The following is a 17273-nucleotide window of genomic DNA, read 5'->3' as shown; positions in this document are numbered from 1 at the left end:
GCCGATCTTGCAATTTTCATGTGCATTTCTGTAAATAGTATTGAGAAAGTGAGATAACATATTCGTGACGATACAGTTTTGAGCTATATAAGAAAGAAACGAATGTGTAATTCATATTGTCTTGTGTTCGGAGGTAGAATTGATCGCGTGGCAAAAGAAGTCTGCTCGTTAGAGATTTTCATTTGCGAAGTGATGTTTCAGGCGCAATAAGAGCTATTTATAATTTATTACGAACATCCGATTGTGCGAGAAACGATGAGAGGAGCATTGCGGAATGTACGACAATGCACGAAGTAAAGGGGATAAGAAGGATGCGAGTTGTAAATACCAATTCGGAGAATGGAATACAGTGGCATAGTGGAATAGAGTTTAATATCGTACGTATACAATTAGATATGTAAAGCGATCATAACAACGTATTTTATCTATCTTTATTGTAGATTGCTCTGCGTTTCTGAAAATATATCTGCAGAAAAATTTTTCATGGTAGTGGTGAGCGTTATTTGTGTCTAAAACATAATACCAAAAATTATTATTTTTTTTATGAAAATCTTTCGATCTCCCATACATGCGTACACATTTAAATATTTAATATTTTAAATTTAACTGAGCGCGATTATAATGTGTAATACTTTCGCATGTATATCTTTCTATAAAGAATTCTTGAATACGTGGACAACAGACTAAATACATATATATATTTGTGTCATTATTATTTGCAATTTATCATGATCATTATTGTTGCTGTTATACTCTTGATGCATCCCATTAGACTGCATCAGAATTCTTTGTCGTCTTAAAGTTGAAACTCCGAGTTCTAGGTTAAACCACAAAACGTTGCACGGGTATTTATCTACTCACAAAGTATTCTTAGGAAATTTTCTGATTTTTTTTTTTATTAAAGTAATAATTGTGGCATAAACTTCTATGGGGCTATTCTGTAATTCTTAACGACAGTTTCGTTATCGTTATATATATTCTCGTTGCGCAGCTTTTTTTATCATATATATGATATCTGCGCAACACAAATCTAACGATAACGAAACTGTCGTTATAAGAGTAAAGCTCCTTGCACAATAGGCGATTTACAGAATAGGCCCACTGGTTTCTGCAGTTCTCATGAGTAATACAAACTGATTTATTAAAATGACCTGAGGCACTCGATAACTTTCCTTTTATTGCTTATAAAGTAGGTTTGAGATTTATATAATATTTTATTATATTAAGATTTTCGCAATAAATTGCATTTACTCGTGGAATGTAATAAGTTGCACTTAATATCAATTTTTTTGAGGACACGTATGAATTGCGTGAGAATTGTAAAGTGCTGAATTTAATAATTAACATTTCGAATATATTGCAAAAAGATTAGAAGAAGCGCTTATTAATATAATATTCACAAATAATTTATTTACGTCCACTTTGTAAAATTAAATAAATGCTAAATAAGAAAGTACGGAAAGTAAGAGAAATCACTTTTAAGGGGCAAAATAATATAGCTTATTTATTTTCCATAACAAGTATGTATAAATTCTATTTTCAATTAGATTTATATTAACAAAAAAATGTTTTGTCAAGTAAAATATATATAAGTTATGAAAAATATTATATAAATGATCATTTTGCTAGATTACAGAATAATGGCTAGATTACAGGATAATCGTTTAGATATGATAATATTTGGTGCCACTGGATACACCGGAAAATATGTAGTGAAAGATGCTACACATATGTGCAAAGAGCAGAAAATGAAGTTTGGTATTGCTGGTCGTAGGAGGGAAGCTTTAGACGCGGTTGTTAAGGAATTTGCCTCAGATATTGGAAAGAGTACATTTAAAACTTAAAGTTAATTATTTTGAAGAAATGGCGAATTTTTTAATTTTGTTTTATTATTAACGAACACTCTTATACTACATATATATCTTTTCAGACGATATACCTGTTATTGTAGCTGACATAAAAGATGAGGAGTCTCTCAAGAAAATGGCAGAGCGAGCAAAGATACTCATCAACTGTTGCGGTCCATATAGATTTTACGGAGAACCAGTTATTAAAGCGTGCATTGCTACTTGCACTCATTACGTTGATGTCACTGCCGAAGAAGAGGTAGTTAAAAAATTAAAAAATCTCAAATAATGATCGCTGATAATGACTTCTGATATTATCTATTTTTAATAGTTTATGGAGAAAATGCAATTAGAATACAATCACGCAGCACAAAAAGCTGGCATTTATATGGTAAACGCTTGTGGCGTGGTCTGTGTTCCTAGCGATTTGGGAATTATTTTCACGCAACAGAAATTTGAAGGAGAAGTCAATGATGTTGAAGTATACGTAAAGGTGTGGCCAACCGACACGGAGAAAAGTCCATGTATGAACTATACAACTTGGGAGTCCCTGATATACAATTTGGCTTATCCAAACGAACTACAGGAATTATATGCTAAGTTGTATCCTACCAAACTGCCCGAACTTACGCCGAAATTAGAATCAAGGCATTTCTTTAGATATCACGTATAATTATAAGTTACGTTTTAGAAGTCAACTTGTAAGCACAGTATAAATCTGTTTTATATGTGCGTACCAAGTGTTTAAAAATTATACAAATTTATACAAGACAATTATATACATATATTGATATAATAAGAAAAAAGTGTAATTATATTAATGATGTGCAGCATTAATAATTCCGCTATTTTCGTTCATTGTAGAGGTATACTGCACCGAAGCGATGTTTCTGAAGGCTGGTCCGTGCCATATTTAACGTTTGCTGATCGTCCTGCATCTCTTCGTACACAGCGATTCTTGTACGACAATTACAAAAAGAGGCCAGCGCAAGTTCAAGTTTACCTCACGTTGAAGTCAGTACAATACTGATAGAAACGCCATGAATCTTGACAAATAATTTCTGTAAAATTTTGTACGTTTATTATTAGGTCCTTTGAGTTCTTGAAAGGCGCCATTACTGGTATAAATTTATTATGCATGTCTCGCACAGCATGGGGTCGTAATTTACTTTTACGAGTATGTGTGCAAGTACTTGCGATTATCAAAATCATTTAGATAAGATAATATTATTAAACGCGATATTATTAGCAGTATCCGGCTCTATTTTCGTGCGGTTCAGTGAAGAAAGAGAATGAGAGCTTGAAACCGGGAATGTTAAAATCGACGAATTTTAATGTAACGCTCAAAGCCCGTGGATGGACTGAAAAGTTGGCTGAACCTACCAATAAACACACAGATCGACCTAATAAGAAAGTAATCACCAAAGTCAGTAGTGATTTTCCCACGTATGAAGCGACTAGCATCATAGCGATTTTATCAGCAATTACAATCCTTAATGAAGCTGACAAAATGCCTGACAAGTAAGTAATTTATCAGTTATCTATTGATCTAACTTTCAAGTCTATCATTGTTATTTCTTGAAGGTTTAAAAACTTCCAGTTTGAAGTATTAGTAACTGAAATGTAATAATTATAATTACATGTTGAAAACTTCGACTTTATTTTTATGTTATTATATCTTTACAGCGGAGGTGTATTCACTCCTGGTGCTGCATTTGGTAAAACATCTCTGATCGAGCAAATGAATAAACATAATATTAAATTCGAGATTATATCATCATCTACCGTGAAATAGAGATATGTAGTATATGAAAGTTTTACAATCCTTGACAAGATTTTTTTTAATACGCCATATTATTTCGTTCGACTTTGATACTAACATTTTAATAACTTTTGAGTAAAGTTTATGCTCTCTATATTATATATATGTATACATTTGTTTTTCAACTCTGTATGTATTATATGCTAAATTTCACGATATTTCAAGAGAAAATGATTTATAACCGCGTATATTGTGTATTTTATAATATTAAAGTAATCGAAAATTACATTTAATTGTTTACTTTATTTGGAACAAATAAAGATAAGTAAACCTTACATTATACATTGACGCAACATTAACGCAACTTAATTTGTTCCTTATTTATCTGTCTTGTATTTCTTATGATTTCTATGATTTTGTAGTTTCTTTTACAATTCAAAACTGTCAACATTGCATATTCAATATTACGTCTCTTTTCAACGTCTTATAAAATGTATATAAAATAAATTATTTTGTAGATTACCCTACACGCCTGCGTGAAATCGATTTTGCACGTTGTATTTGTGTAAATAGTAGCATGCATTCAAAAAGCAAGACAATTTTTTCGTGACCATACAAATTCGTACATGGTATAAAGAAATATAGTTCAGACTTTTTTATGTTTGGAGTCAAAACGATTGAATATATTTGTCAAGTTGATCGAGCGCCGACGTAGAAATTTGTTTGCTTAGAGATTTTCAGGTGCGAAATGACGTTTCAAACGTAATAAAAACGAGAAGAATTAAAGGCGCGCATCGCTCTAAATAAACGCGTTTATACGCCCCTCTCTCCAGCACGCCGTTTTCTTCAGCAATGTATAAAAAACTGCCATTTTGGTCGACGGTCGACACGCCTGTCGATACCCTTGACCCCATCGACAATTCTACAGTTATAGGCGGCAGGCGCCTGTAGACGTATCCGCGCAAATCGCTTCGTGGCAGGCCGAACAAGGCCTCTCTCCAAGAAGGAAATCCGATCTATTCGGCCACTAATTTGCTTCGATTATCGTGATACTTTCGTGTACGTACATATTTATATTTTGCATGTTGTACAAAGTTTATATCTTGTATGATCGAAGCATTTGAGCTACGATCTTTTTTTTCACACATATATGCCATGTATGTGCTTATGTGCTGCGACATGCCGATACGACGGTATAACGTAATTTTTAAGTTGAAGCCGGTAAAGATTATCAAAAATTAGATTGACATTGAGATACAAAATGCAATTATAAGTAGATATTTGTCATTGATTGTGATAATTTATAATTATCAATTACATAATTGTTAATCATCGTCAATACATTGTTATGTAACAAATATGAAAATTGTGGGCAAAGTTTATAATATTCAAGGTCTACAATGAGTTGTATCGTAAGTCATAAGTGAATCGACCAATCAACGTAGAGTGTCGGTAAGATGACAGCTCAGCAGTCGTTCTGCTGAACGCGAACGTGGTCACAACCGCGTCTCAAATATCCCAGGTATCCCTGTCGTAAGTCGATGTTATACATATTGGCCAAATGCCAATATTTATAAATTTATGACACCGACTTATGACAGGGATACGACGCGGTTGTGACCACGGTCGCGTTCAGTAAAACGACTGCTGAGTTGTCAGTTGTCATCTTACCAACACTCTACGTTGATTGGTCGATTCACTTATGACTTATTACGACTTACGATACAACTCATTGTAGACCGGGCTTCATGCAAAATAAATAAATAAAACTAGCTGTCAACATGATTTGGTCCTTAAAACTGGTTTCTAAAAGTGCTTTACTTTCAGTACATTGTTATTTTTCGTATATTTATTTAATTTCATAATATAGACATTAATGAATTTGTGATAAATCTATAGGTATTAATAGGCAGTTCTTTAATTTTCTATGAGATTTATTCAACAATTTAACAAAAAACATTAAATTAATTGTAAGTTATAAAAGATATTAATGATTATTTTGCTATAGATTGCAGCAAAATGGCGAACAATCGTTTAGATATAATAATATTTGGTGCTACTGGATTCACTGGAAAACATGTAGTGAAAAATGCGGCACATATATGCAAGGAGCAGAAAATAAAGTTTGGCATTGCTGGTCGTAGGAAGGAAGCTTTAGACGCGGTTGTTAAGGAATTTGCCTCAGATATTGGTATATTTAAACTTATATAGAGTTAATTGCAAGTGATAGCGACTACTTTGTTTATTATTAGCGAACGTTTTAATGTTACTTTGTCAGAAGATGTACCTATTATTCTGGCTGACATAAAAGATGAGGAGTCTCTCAAGAAAATGACGGAGCGAGCAAGAATGCTCATCAGCTGTTGCGGTCCATTCAGATTTTATGGAGAACCAGTTATCAAAGCGTGCATTGCTACTCGTACTCATTACGTTGATATCACTGGTGAAGAAGAGGTAGTGCAATATACGTACGCAACGGTACAACCATTGATTGATGATTTCTGATATTTTCAATATTTTACAGTTCATGGAGAAAATGCAATTGGAATATAACGAGGCAGCTAAAGAAGCTGGTATTTACGTAGTGAGCGCTTGCGGCTTTGACTGTGTCCCTAGCGATTTAGGAATAATTTTCACGCAACAGAAATTTGGAGGAGAAGTCAATGATGTTGAAGTATACATGTCGACATGGTCAACCACCACTGATAACAAACGTCCGTATCTGAATTATGGAACTTGGGAGTCTGCGATATATAGTCTGGCTCATGCACACGAACTACGAGAATTGCACGAAAAATTATATCCTACCAAATTGCCCGAATTTACGCCGAAATTAAAATCAAGGTCTGCATCTTCCTAAACGTTATGTGTACAATTATAAATTATAATTTTATCAATTATAAGTCAGGTTTGTACTCGTACCAAGTATTTACAAATTATGCAAACTTTATACGTTGATAGAAAAAGAAATAGTGATTAATATTATTAATGATATAAACAGCATTAATAATTTCATTCATTGCAGAGGTCTAGTGCACCGAAGTGATGTTTCTGAAGGATGGTCTGTATGGTTTCCGAGTACCGATCGTTCACTAGCTCTTCGCACACAGCGATTCTTGTATGACAAGTACAAAGAGAGGCCAGCGCAAATTCGAGTTTATGCCACGTTTAAGTCAGTACAATATCGGTAAAACGCCACAAATATTAAGAAGTAATTTCTGCTAATGTACGTTTATTACTATTAGGTCTTTCTTGGTGTTCCTGACGCTCTCTATTTTCGGTTTGATTGTATTATTTATGACTCGTATAGCATGCGGTCGTAATTTACTTCTAAAAGTGCGTGTTAAAATATTTGCGATTGTCAAAATTATTTAGGTAATATGAGATAATTAAATGCGATATTTGCAGTATCCCTCTCTATTTTCGTTCGGTTTTATCAGTCACGAGAATCCGGATCCGAAAATATGGGAATCGATACACTTTTCTGTGATATGCAAAGCCCGTGGATGGACTGAAAAGTTGACTGAATCTACCGATAAACACACAAATCCACCTAATAAAGAAGTAATTACTAAAGTCACCGGTAATTCTCCCGCATATGAAGGGACTAGCATCATAGCGATCCTATCGGCGATTACAATCCTTAATGAAAGTGACAAAATACCTGACAAGTGAGTGAATCATTAATTACTTAATGTAACTCTCTCTCGTGTCTAACATAGTCATTACTTGAAGATTTTTCACAAATTTCACAAGTTTATAATATAAGCAATTAAAACACAATAATAATTATATAATTACATGTTAAACTTTGGCTTTATTTTTGTGTTGTTATATCTTTAAAGCGGAGGAGTGCTCACTCCCGGTGCTGCATTGGGTAAAACATCTCTGATCGAGCAAATGAATAAACATAATATTAAATTTGAGGTAATATCATCTACCGTGAAATAGAGATAAGTAGTATGTGAGTTTTACAATCCTGACAAAATTTTTTTTAATACACTATATTATTTCGTTTGACTTTGATACTAACATTTTTATGGTTTTTGGGTAAAGTTTATGTCCTCTATATTATATATATATATATATATATATATATATATATATATATATATATATATGTATATAACACGCTCACACAGACCGCGCGCGCGCGCGTGTTTTTCAACTCTGTATTATATGTCCTATTTCACGATATTTCAAGAGAAAATTATTAATAAGCGCGTATATTTTATATTTTATAATATTAAGGTAATCGAAAATTACATTTAATTGTTTGTTTTACTTGAAACAAATAAAAATAAATAAACCTTATATTTATACACTTATGACGCAATATTAATAAAACTTAATTTGTTTTTTATTTATCTACCTTATTTCTTGTATGATTTTGTAGTTTTTTTTTACAATCCTAAACTGTCGACATTGCATACTCAATATTACATCTCTTTCAATGTCTCATAAAAAATATATAAAATAAATTATTTTACACGTTTGCATGAAACCGATTTTGTAATTTTTATTTGTGTAAATAGTAGCATGCATTCAGAAGGCAAGACAATTTTTTCGTGACGATGTAAATTCGTACTAAAGGCATAAAGAAATATAGTTGAGATTTTTTTATGTTCGGAGTCAAAACGATTGATATATTTGTCAAGTTGATCGAGCGACGCAGAAATTTGTTTGCTTAGAGATTTTCAGTTGCGAGATGACATTTCAAACGCAACAAGAACGCGAAGGATTAAAGGCGCGCATCGCTCTAAATAAACGCGTTTATACGCCCCTCTCTCCAGCGCGCCGCTTCCTCTAGCACACTCCAGCAATGTAGACGTATCTGCGCAAATCGCTTCGTGACAGCCAGCATTGTAGACGTATATGCGCAAATCGATTCGTGACAGCCAGCATTGTAGACGTATATGCGCAAATCGATTCGTGACAGTCGGCAGGACGAAGGACATACTTTCTTAAAAGGGAAATCCGATCTATTCGACCACTAATTAGCTTTGATTATCGTGATACTTACGTGTACGTACATATTTATATTTTGCATGTTGTACAGAGTTTATATCTTATATGATCGAAGCATTTGAGCTACGATCTTTTTTTTTTACACATATATGCCTTGTATGTGCTCAAGTGCTGCGTCATCCCGATGCGCTGGTATATTACGACGGAACGGAGGAATAACGTAATTTTTAAGTTGAAGCCGGTGAAGATTATCAAAAATTAGATTGACATGAGATACAAAATGCAATTACAAGTATAGATATTTATCATTGATTGTGATAATTTATAATTATCAATTACATAATTATTAATCATCGTCAATACATCGTTATGTAACAAATATGAATTGTGGGCAAAGTTTATAATATTCAAGGTCTACAATGAGTTGTATCGTAAGTCATAAGTGAATCGACCAATCAACCAATCAACGTAGAGTGTCGGTAAGATGACAGCTCAGCAGTCGTTCTGCTGAACGCGAACGTGGTCACAACCGCGTCCCAAGTATCCCAGGTATCCCTGTCGTAAGTCGGTGTCATACATATTGGCCAAATGCCAATATTTATGAATTTATGACACCAACTTTATGACAGGGATACGACGCGGTTGTGACCACGGTCGCGTTCAGTAAAACGACTGCTGAGTTGTCAGTTGTCATCTTACCAACACTCTACGTTGATTGGTCGATTCACTTATGACTTACGACTTACGATACAACTCATTGTAGACCGGGCTTGATGCAAAATAAATAAATAAAACTAGCTGTCAACATGATTTGGTCCTTAAAACTGGTTTCTAAAAGTGCTTTACTTTCAGTACATTGTTATTTTTCGTATATTTATTTAATTTCATAATATAGACATTAATGAATTTGTGATAAATCTATAGATATTAATAGGCAGTTCTTTAATTTTCTATGCGATTTGTTCAACAATTTAACAAAAAACATTAAATTAATTGTAAGTTATAAAAGATATTAATGATAATTTTGCCATAAATTGCAGGAAAATGGCGAACAATCGTTTAGATATAATAATATTTGGTGCTACTGGATTCGCTGGAAAACATATAGTGAAAAAAGCGGCACATATATGCAAGGAGCAGAAAATAAAGTTTGGCATTGCTGGTCGTAGGAAGGAAGCTTTAGACGCGGTTCTTAAGGAATTTGCCTCAGATATTGGTATATTTAAACTTAGAGTTAATTGCAAGTGATAGCGACTACTTTATTTATTATTAGCGAACGTTTTTATGTTACTTTGTCAGAGAATGTACCTATTATTCTGGCTGACATAAAAGATGAGGAGTCTCTCAAGAAAATGACGGAGCAAGCAAGAATACTCATCAGCTGTTGCGGTCCATTCAGATTTTATGGAGAACCAGTTATCAAAGCGTGCATTGCTACTCGTACTCATTACGTTGATATCACTGGTGAAGAAGAGGTAGTTCAATATACGTACGCAACGGTACAACCATTGATTGATGATTTCTGATATTTTCAATATTTTACAGTTCATGGAGAAAATGCAATTGGAATATAACGAGGCAGCTAAAGAAGCTGGAATTTACGTAGTGAGCGCTTGCGGCTTTGACTGTGTCCCTATCGATTTGGGAATCATTTTCACACAACAGCAATTTGGAGGAGAAGTCAATGATGTTGAAGTATACATGTCGATATCGTCAACCGCCACTGATAACAAAAATTCGTATCTGAATTATGGAACTTGGGAAACTGCGATATATAGTCTGGCTCATGCATACGAACAACGGGAATTACACGAAAAATTGTATCCTACCAAATTGCCCGAATTTACACCAAAATTAAAACCAAGGTCTGCATCTTCCAAAACGTTATGTGTACAATTATAAATTATAATTTTGTCAATTATAAGTCAAGTTTGATGATTATCAAGTATTTACAAATTATGCAAAGCTTGTACAAAAAACATAGTGATTATATTATTATTGATGATACGCAGCGTTAATAATTCCGTTCATTGCAGAGGTCTAGGTCTAGTTCACCGAAGTGATGTCTCTGAAGGATGGTCTGTACGGTTTCCAAGTGCCGATCGTCCACTAGCTCTTCGTACACAGCGATTCTTGTACGATAAGTACAAAGAGAGGCCTGCGCAAGTTGAAGTCTATGCCACGTTTAAGTCAGTACAATATCGATAAAATGCCACAAGTGTTGAGAAGCAATTTCTGCTAATGTACATTGATTACTAGGTCTTTCATTGCGATCCTGATGTTGTCTATTACCGGTATGTTTTTGTCAATCATGACTCGCATGGCATGCGGTCGTAATACACTTTTAAAAGTACGTTTCAAAATATTTGCGATTGTCAAAATGATTTAGGTCAAAATGATTAATATGAAATAATTAAACGCGATATTTGCAGTATCCCTCTTTTTTTTCATTCGGTTTTATCAGCCACGAGAATCCGAATATGGAAACATTGAAATTGACACACTTTTCTATAACGTTCAAAGCCCGTGGATGGACTGAAAAATTGGCGACACCTACTGATAAACACACAAATCCACCTAATAAGGAAGTAATCACCAAAGTCACCGGTGATTCTCCCTCATATGGAGGGACTAGCATCATGGTGATCCTATCGGCGATTACAATCCTTAATGAAAGTGACAAAATACCTGACAAGTGAGTGAATCATTAATTACTTAATGTAACTCTCTCTCGTATAACATAGTCATTACTTGAAGACTTTTCAAAAATTTCCAGTTTATAATATAACCAATTAAAACGCAATAATAATAATAATTACATGTTAAAATTCGGCTTTATTTTTGTGTTGTTATATCTTTACAGCGGAGGAGTGCTCACTCCTGGTGCTGCATTTGGTAAGACATCTTTGATCGAGCAAATGAATAAACATAATATTAATTTCGAGGTGATATCATCTATCGTGAAATAGAGATAAGTAGTATATGAAAGTTTTACAATACTTACTGACAAGATTTTTTTTAATACACCATATTATTTCGTTTGATTTTGATACTAACATTTTTATAGTTTTTGGGTAAAAAGTTTATGCTCTCTATATTTTATATACGTATATATAACACACGCACACACTCCCCGCGCGCGCGCGCGTGTTTTTCAACTGTGTATTATATGTCTTATTTCATGATATTTCAAGAGAAAAGTATTAATAAGCGCGTGTACTGTGTATTTTATAATATTAAGGTAATCGAAAATTACATTTAATTGTTTGTTTTACTTGGAACAAATAAAAATAAATAAACCTTATATTTATACACTTATGACGCAATATTAATAAAACTTAATTTGTTTTTTATTTATCTACCTTATTTCTTGTATGATTTTGTAGTTTTTTTTTTTTTACAATCCGAAACTGTCGACATTGCATATACTCAATATTACATCTCTTTCAATGTCTCATAAAAAATATATAAAATAAATTATTTTACACGTTTGCATGAAACCGATTTTGTAATTTTTATACATTGTGTAAATAGTAGCATGCATTCAGAAGGCAAGACAATTTTTTCGTGACGATGTAAATTCGCACTAAGGCATAAAGAAATACAGTTGAGATTTTTTTATGTTCGGAGTCAAAACTCGATTGATATATTTGTCAAGTTGATCGAGCGACGCAGAAATTTGTTTGCGAGATGACATTTCAAACGCAACGAGAACGCGAGGGATTAAAGGCGCGCATCGCTTTAAATAAGCACATTCATACGCCCCTCTCTCCAGCGCGCCGCTTCCTCTAGCACACTCCAGCAATGTGTAAACGATGCCATTTTTGTCGACGGTCGACCGTCGACGTCGAGCACGTCGACACGCCTATCGATACCCATCGACGGTCATAGACGCCTGTAGACGTATCTGCGCAAATTGCTTCGTGGCAGAGGATAGGACGAAGGACACACTTTCTCAAAAGGGAAATCCGATCTATTCGGCCACTAATTTGCTTCGATTATCGTGATACTTTCGTGTACGTACATATTTATATTTTACATGTTATACAGAGTTTATATCTTATATGATCAAAGCACTTGAGGTACGATCTTTTTTTTTCACACGTATATGCCTTGTATGTGCTCATGTGCTGCGACATGCCGATACGACGGTATTACGACGGTATAACGTAATTTTTAAGTTGAAGCCGGTGGAGATTATCGAAGAGTAGATTGACATTGAGATACAAAATGCAATTAGAAGTAGATATTTGTCATTGATTGTGATAATTTATAATTATTAATTACATAATTATTAATCGTTATGTAACAAATATGAATTGTGGGCAAAGTTTATAATATTCATGCAAAATAAATAAATGAAACTGGCTGTCAACATGATTTGGTCCTTAAAACTGGTTTCTAAAAGTGCTTTACTTTCAGTACGTTGTTATTTTTCGTATTTATTTAATTTCATAATATAGAAATTAATGAATTTGTGATAAATCTATAGGTATTAATAGGCAGTTCTTTAATTTTCTATGAGTTATTCAATAAGTTAACAAAAAACATTAAATTAATTGTAAGTTATAAAAGATATTAATGATTATTTTGCTATAGATTGCAAGAAAATGGCGAATAATCGTTTAGATATAATAATATTTGGTGCTACTGGATTCACTGGAAAACATGTAGTGAAAAATGCGACACATATGTGCAAGGAGCAGAAAATGAAGTTTGGCATTGCTGGTCGTAGGAAGGAAGCTTTAGACGCGGTTGTTAAGGAATTTGCCTCAGATATTGGTATATTTGAAACTTAGAGTTAATTATTGCAAGTGATAGCGACTACTTTGTTTATTATTAGCGAACGTTTTTATGTTACTTTGTCAGAAGATGTACCTATAATTCTGGCTGACATAAAAGATGAGGAGTCTCTCAAGAAAATGACGGAGCAAGCAAGAATACTCATCAGCTGTTGCGGTCCATTCAGATTTTATGGAGAACCAGTTATCAAAGCGTGCATTGCTACTCGTACTCATTACGTTGATGTCACTGGTGAAGAACAGGTAGTTCTATATACGTTTGCAACGGTACAACCATTGATTGATGATTCCTGATATTTTTAATATTTTACAGTTCATGGAGAAAATGCAATTGGAATATAACGAGGCAGCTAAAGAAGCTGGAATTTACGTAGTGAGCGCTTGCGGCTTTGACTGTGTCCCTACCGATTTGGGAATCATTTTCACGCAAGAGAAATTTGGAGGAGAAGTCAATGATGTTGAAGTATACATGTCGATATGGTCAACCGCCACCGATAACAAACATACGTATCTGAATTATGGAACTTGGGAATCTGCGATATATAGTCTGGCTCATGCACACGAACTACGGGAATTACGCGAAAAATTGTATCCTACCAAATTGCCCGAATTTACACCAAAATTAAAACCAAGGTCTGCATCTTCCAAAACGTTATGTGTACAATTATAAATTATAATTTTGTCAATTATAAGTCGGGTTTGTATTACAAATTATGCAAAGCTTGTCAAAAAAATAGTGATTATATTATTGATGATAAGCAGCGTTAATAATTCCATTCATTGCAGAGGTCTAGTTCACCGAAGTGATGTCTCTGAAGGATGGTCTGTACGGTTTCCAAGTGCCGATCGTCCACTAGCTCTTCGTACACAGCGATTCCTGTATGACAAGTACAAAGAGAGGCCTGCGCAAGTTCAAGTTTATGCCACGTTGAAGTCAGTACAATATCGATAAAATGCCACAAGTATTGAGAAGTAATTTCTGCTAATGTACGTTTATTACTAGGTCTTTCATTGCGCTCCTGATGTTGTCTATTACCGGTATGATTTTGTTAATCATGACTCGCATGGCATGCGGTCGTAATTTACTTCTAAAAGTACGTTTCAAAATATTTACGATTGTCAAAATGATTTAGGTCAAAATGATTGATATGAAATAATTAAACGCGATATTTGCAGTATCCCTCTTTATTTTCATTCGGTTTTATCAGCCACGAGAATCCGAATATGGAAACTTTGAAATCGACACACTTTTCTGTAACGTTCAAAGCCCGTGGATGGACTGAAAAATTAGCGGAACCTACTGATAAACACACAAATCCACCTAATAAGGAAGTAATCACCAAAGTCACCGGTGATTCTCCCGCATATGAAGGGACTAGCATCATAGCGATCTTATCGGCAATTACAATCCTTAACGAAAGTGACAAAATACCTGACAAGTGAGTGAATCATTAATTACTTAATGTAACTCTCGTGTCTAACATAAGGCTTATTTATTTTCGCTGCACTTCTGAACTGAAAGAAAATATATTTGTTTCATTCAAACTTATTGCACTAGTTCAGAAGTGCAGCAAAAACGAACAGGCTATAGTCATTACTTGAAAACTTTTCAAAATTATCCAGTTTATAATATAAGCAATTAAAATAATAATAATTATAATTACATGTTGAACTTCGGCTTTATTTTTGTGTTGTTATATCTTTACAGTGGAGGAGTGCTCACTCCCGGTGCTGCATTTGGTAAAACGTCTCTGATCGAGCAAATGAATAAACACAATATTAAATTCGAGGTGATATCATCTACCGAAAAATAAATATACAATTCTTATTGGTAATATTTTCTTACTAACACGCTTTATAATTACGTTTGATTTTGATATTAATATTTTTGTGATTTTGAACTTTATGGTCTATACATATGTATTTTATGATATTTCAAGAGGAAGGTATTTATAAAATATGAATGTTAAAATGTTATTACAGTTTAATAAACATTATTTATTGCTACATAAAAAATGAGAAAAAGATTTATGATGTATATAAAAATATAAAATATAATACAATGTTTGCTGAATTGTACATCTTTTCATCATTACTTGTTTAATACATGTGGTGTAATTTAATATAATTTGATATTAAACTTCTTAACATAATTTTTTATTTTTACTATTATTAAAATAAATCATTTATGTCTGTAATTACGCATTTCCTCCTGGGTAACTTTCCTGTATACGAGGTATACGCACCATTCGTAAGAAAGGCAGACTATATAAATTGCAATTTTAGTAAAAATCTCAGAATCACATGGTCAGCGTACTGATTCAACGCGTCTACGTCATGCGGGGGGATTCCGTTTGCGTAAAATCCCTCCGCGAAGGAAAACGACTTGATTCTTGCCGATCGCCGACGACGATCATACGGATTAGGTGTACAACACGTCGCTCGTTGCGATCGCTCTCGCACGAGATATATAATTTATTCGACTTCTCATTTCCGCGGAAGGTCGTGATTGTCGTAAAAAAAGAGAGCGAGTTAACATGAAACGCGTCGGTCTAGCCGCTCTACCGTAAAACGCAATATCTCGATACTCCCTTTTTCTTTCGATCCGAAATCGAACAAAATACGAGATCTACAACTTCCGAGGACGACAGAATGACATATTTACATGCAGGATGTTTTTTATTTTTTAGGATTAATCATGACATTGTCTTTTACTTGTCGCAAACACATTTATGAATTTCAAAATTGCATGAATAAGAAGAGAAATTGAATAGAGCAACCTGTAGGACGGGTATCTCGATTGATTGCGATTATATGGAATCATTTAATATTTTTTAAAGATATATCTTTAATAATTCGAGAAGAAATGAAAATTGTCGAGTTAGAACGATGAACGTGTGCTTCTCTGACTTGGAAGTAGAAGGATGGCGATATTACATTTATACAGGATATTTTTAAGCTGAAGACCAGGACGATATATGTTATCATCAAGAACAATAACTGTTGATAACGTGTCGTTATTTAGTTTAATGATTCATGAAGAAAACATCCATTTATGGAAAAATTTTAACTTTACAAGGAACGATTTGTAAACTACCTTCCTGTTACTTTTCTACGAAGAATGTTTATGTAGGAAGCATGCCGCGAGGAATCGAGTTCCTCTGCTATGAATTCTCATATGCTGACTGGCAAAAAGACACAGGCATTCACCGGCAAAAAGTATCGAGGCCGGCTCGGTAATGCGCGTTTTCACTATCGAGGGTGAGAATGATCTTTTGACGCGATATAGCCAATATTATCCAGCCTTGTGCCTAGCCAGGTATGACTATAAAGCGCGGTTGTAAGAATTGTACATCATTATTCGCACATTGAATCGGATTTTCGTTATTTACTATACTCGCTACACACGGGATGTAACGCAAGATATGTTTCATGGAAATCTTAACTTGAGCGATATATATATCTGTTTCTCCTTAATACAGAGATAATACTATCAACAAATATCAAATATCGAAAGATTCTAACGCGACAACAACAGAGTTTAAGAGACCCATTTTAGACTTATCTATAATTCGCGCAAAATCAAAAATATATGTAATTGTATCTTGATTTCTGACGCGGATTATATATTGCCTAAAGTGGGCTTAATATTATTAGAGACGTCATTAAGACGTTATTAATACGTCATTTGACGTCACTCTGCTACCTGGGAATCCGTGGATGAGAAACTTGGAAGATGCCGAGTATCACACAGGTCGAATCGACAGGTCCTTTACGTTTTTTTTCACAAGAGTTGAAAATAAAATATCGAGGAAATGAGTGAGGTGCCTCTAAACGTGCCTCTTTCTCTTGAGGAAAAGACAACGCGCATATATATAAGAACCGGTTGCTTGA

At 34.0% G+C, this 17273-nt stretch overlaps 4 protein-coding genes across 12 annotated transcripts; all 4 read left to right on the top strand.

Moving 5' to 3' along the window:
• The first annotated feature begins 235 nt into the window (after positions 1–235).
• On the top strand, positions 236–3895 carry LOC139817981 (saccharopine dehydrogenase-like oxidoreductase). 4 transcript variants are annotated; one of them, XM_071786343.1, is made up of 8 exons: positions 236–377; positions 1649–1827; positions 1931–2106; positions 2179–2495; positions 2712–2861; positions 2937–3024; positions 3100–3368; positions 3534–3895. In XM_071786343.1, exons 2-8 carry the CDS (start codon positions 1671–1673, stop codon positions 3640–3642), a joined length of 1266 nt encoding a protein of 421 aa, XP_071642444.1. In that variant the 5' UTR covers positions 236–377; positions 1649–1670; the 3' UTR covers positions 3643–3895. The 4 variants fall into 4 exon arrangements, with proteins under 4 accessions (XP_071642444.1, XP_071642445.1, XP_071642442.1 ...); XM_071786344.1 differs by having other exon boundaries at positions 237–377; positions 1669–1827; XM_071786341.1 differs by having other exon boundaries at positions 255–377; positions 1656–1827.
• A 455-nt stretch (positions 3896–4350) lies between these two features.
• On the top strand, positions 4351–7972 carry LOC139817982 (saccharopine dehydrogenase-like oxidoreductase). 3 transcript variants are annotated; one of them, XM_071786347.1, is made up of 8 exons: positions 4351–4668; positions 5618–5800; positions 5888–6063; positions 6134–6453; positions 6635–6781; positions 6855–6945; positions 7018–7280; positions 7455–7972. In XM_071786347.1, the coding sequence occupies exons 2-8, from the start codon at positions 5629–5631 to the stop codon at positions 7558–7560; spliced, it is 1275 nt and encodes a 424-aa protein (XP_071642448.1). In that variant the 5' UTR covers positions 4351–4668; positions 5618–5628; the 3' UTR covers positions 7561–7972. The 3 variants fall into 3 exon arrangements, with proteins under 3 accessions (XP_071642448.1, XP_071642447.1, XP_071642446.1); XM_071786346.1 differs by lacking the exon at positions 4351–4668 and adding an exon at positions 5200–5421 and having other exon boundaries at positions 5891–6063; XM_071786345.1 differs by lacking the exon at positions 4351–4668 and adding an exon at positions 5217–5421.
• A 502-nt stretch (positions 7973–8474) lies between these two features.
• Positions 8475–11895, top strand: LOC139817983 (saccharopine dehydrogenase-like oxidoreductase). Of its 2 annotated transcripts, none has more exons than XM_071786348.1 (8): positions 8475–8634; positions 9618–9793; positions 9877–10052; positions 10123–10442; positions 10614–10766; positions 10837–10927; positions 11010–11272; positions 11441–11895. In XM_071786348.1, the coding sequence occupies exons 2-8, from the start codon at positions 9622–9624 to the stop codon at positions 11544–11546; spliced, it is 1281 nt and encodes a 426-aa protein (XP_071642449.1). In that variant the 5' UTR covers positions 8475–8634; positions 9618–9621; the 3' UTR covers positions 11547–11895. The 2 variants fall into 2 exon arrangements, with proteins under 2 accessions (XP_071642449.1, XP_071642450.1); XM_071786349.1 differs by having other exon boundaries at positions 9611–9793.
• Positions 11896–12057: 162 nt separating this feature from the next.
• Positions 12058–15453, top strand: LOC139817985 (saccharopine dehydrogenase-like oxidoreductase). Of its 3 annotated transcripts, none has more exons than XM_071786351.1 (8): positions 12058–12593; positions 13177–13359; positions 13450–13622; positions 13693–14012; positions 14166–14312; positions 14383–14473; positions 14556–14818; positions 15088–15453. In XM_071786351.1, the coding sequence occupies exons 2-8, from the start codon at positions 13188–13190 to the stop codon at positions 15191–15193; spliced, it is 1272 nt and encodes a 423-aa protein (XP_071642452.1). In that variant the 5' UTR covers positions 12058–12593; positions 13177–13187; the 3' UTR covers positions 15194–15453. The 3 variants fall into 3 exon arrangements, with proteins under 3 accessions (XP_071642452.1, XP_071642451.1, XP_071642453.1); XM_071786350.1 differs by having other exon boundaries at positions 12080–12593; positions 13447–13622; XM_071786352.1 differs by lacking the exon at positions 12058–12593 and having other exon boundaries at positions 13220–13359; positions 13421–13622.
• The last annotated feature ends 1820 nt before the right edge of the window (positions 15454–17273 follow it).

This window comes from Temnothorax longispinosus, chromosome 8 (genome assembly GCF_030848805.1).
Source record: "Temnothorax longispinosus isolate EJ_2023e chromosome 8, Tlon_JGU_v1, whole genome shotgun sequence".
In the NCBI taxonomy this organism is placed as follows: domain Eukaryota; kingdom Metazoa; phylum Arthropoda; class Insecta; order Hymenoptera; family Formicidae; genus Temnothorax; species Temnothorax longispinosus.
Note: the sequence above shows the minus strand (reverse complement) of the source record. Positions and strands in the feature narration are given on the sequence as shown.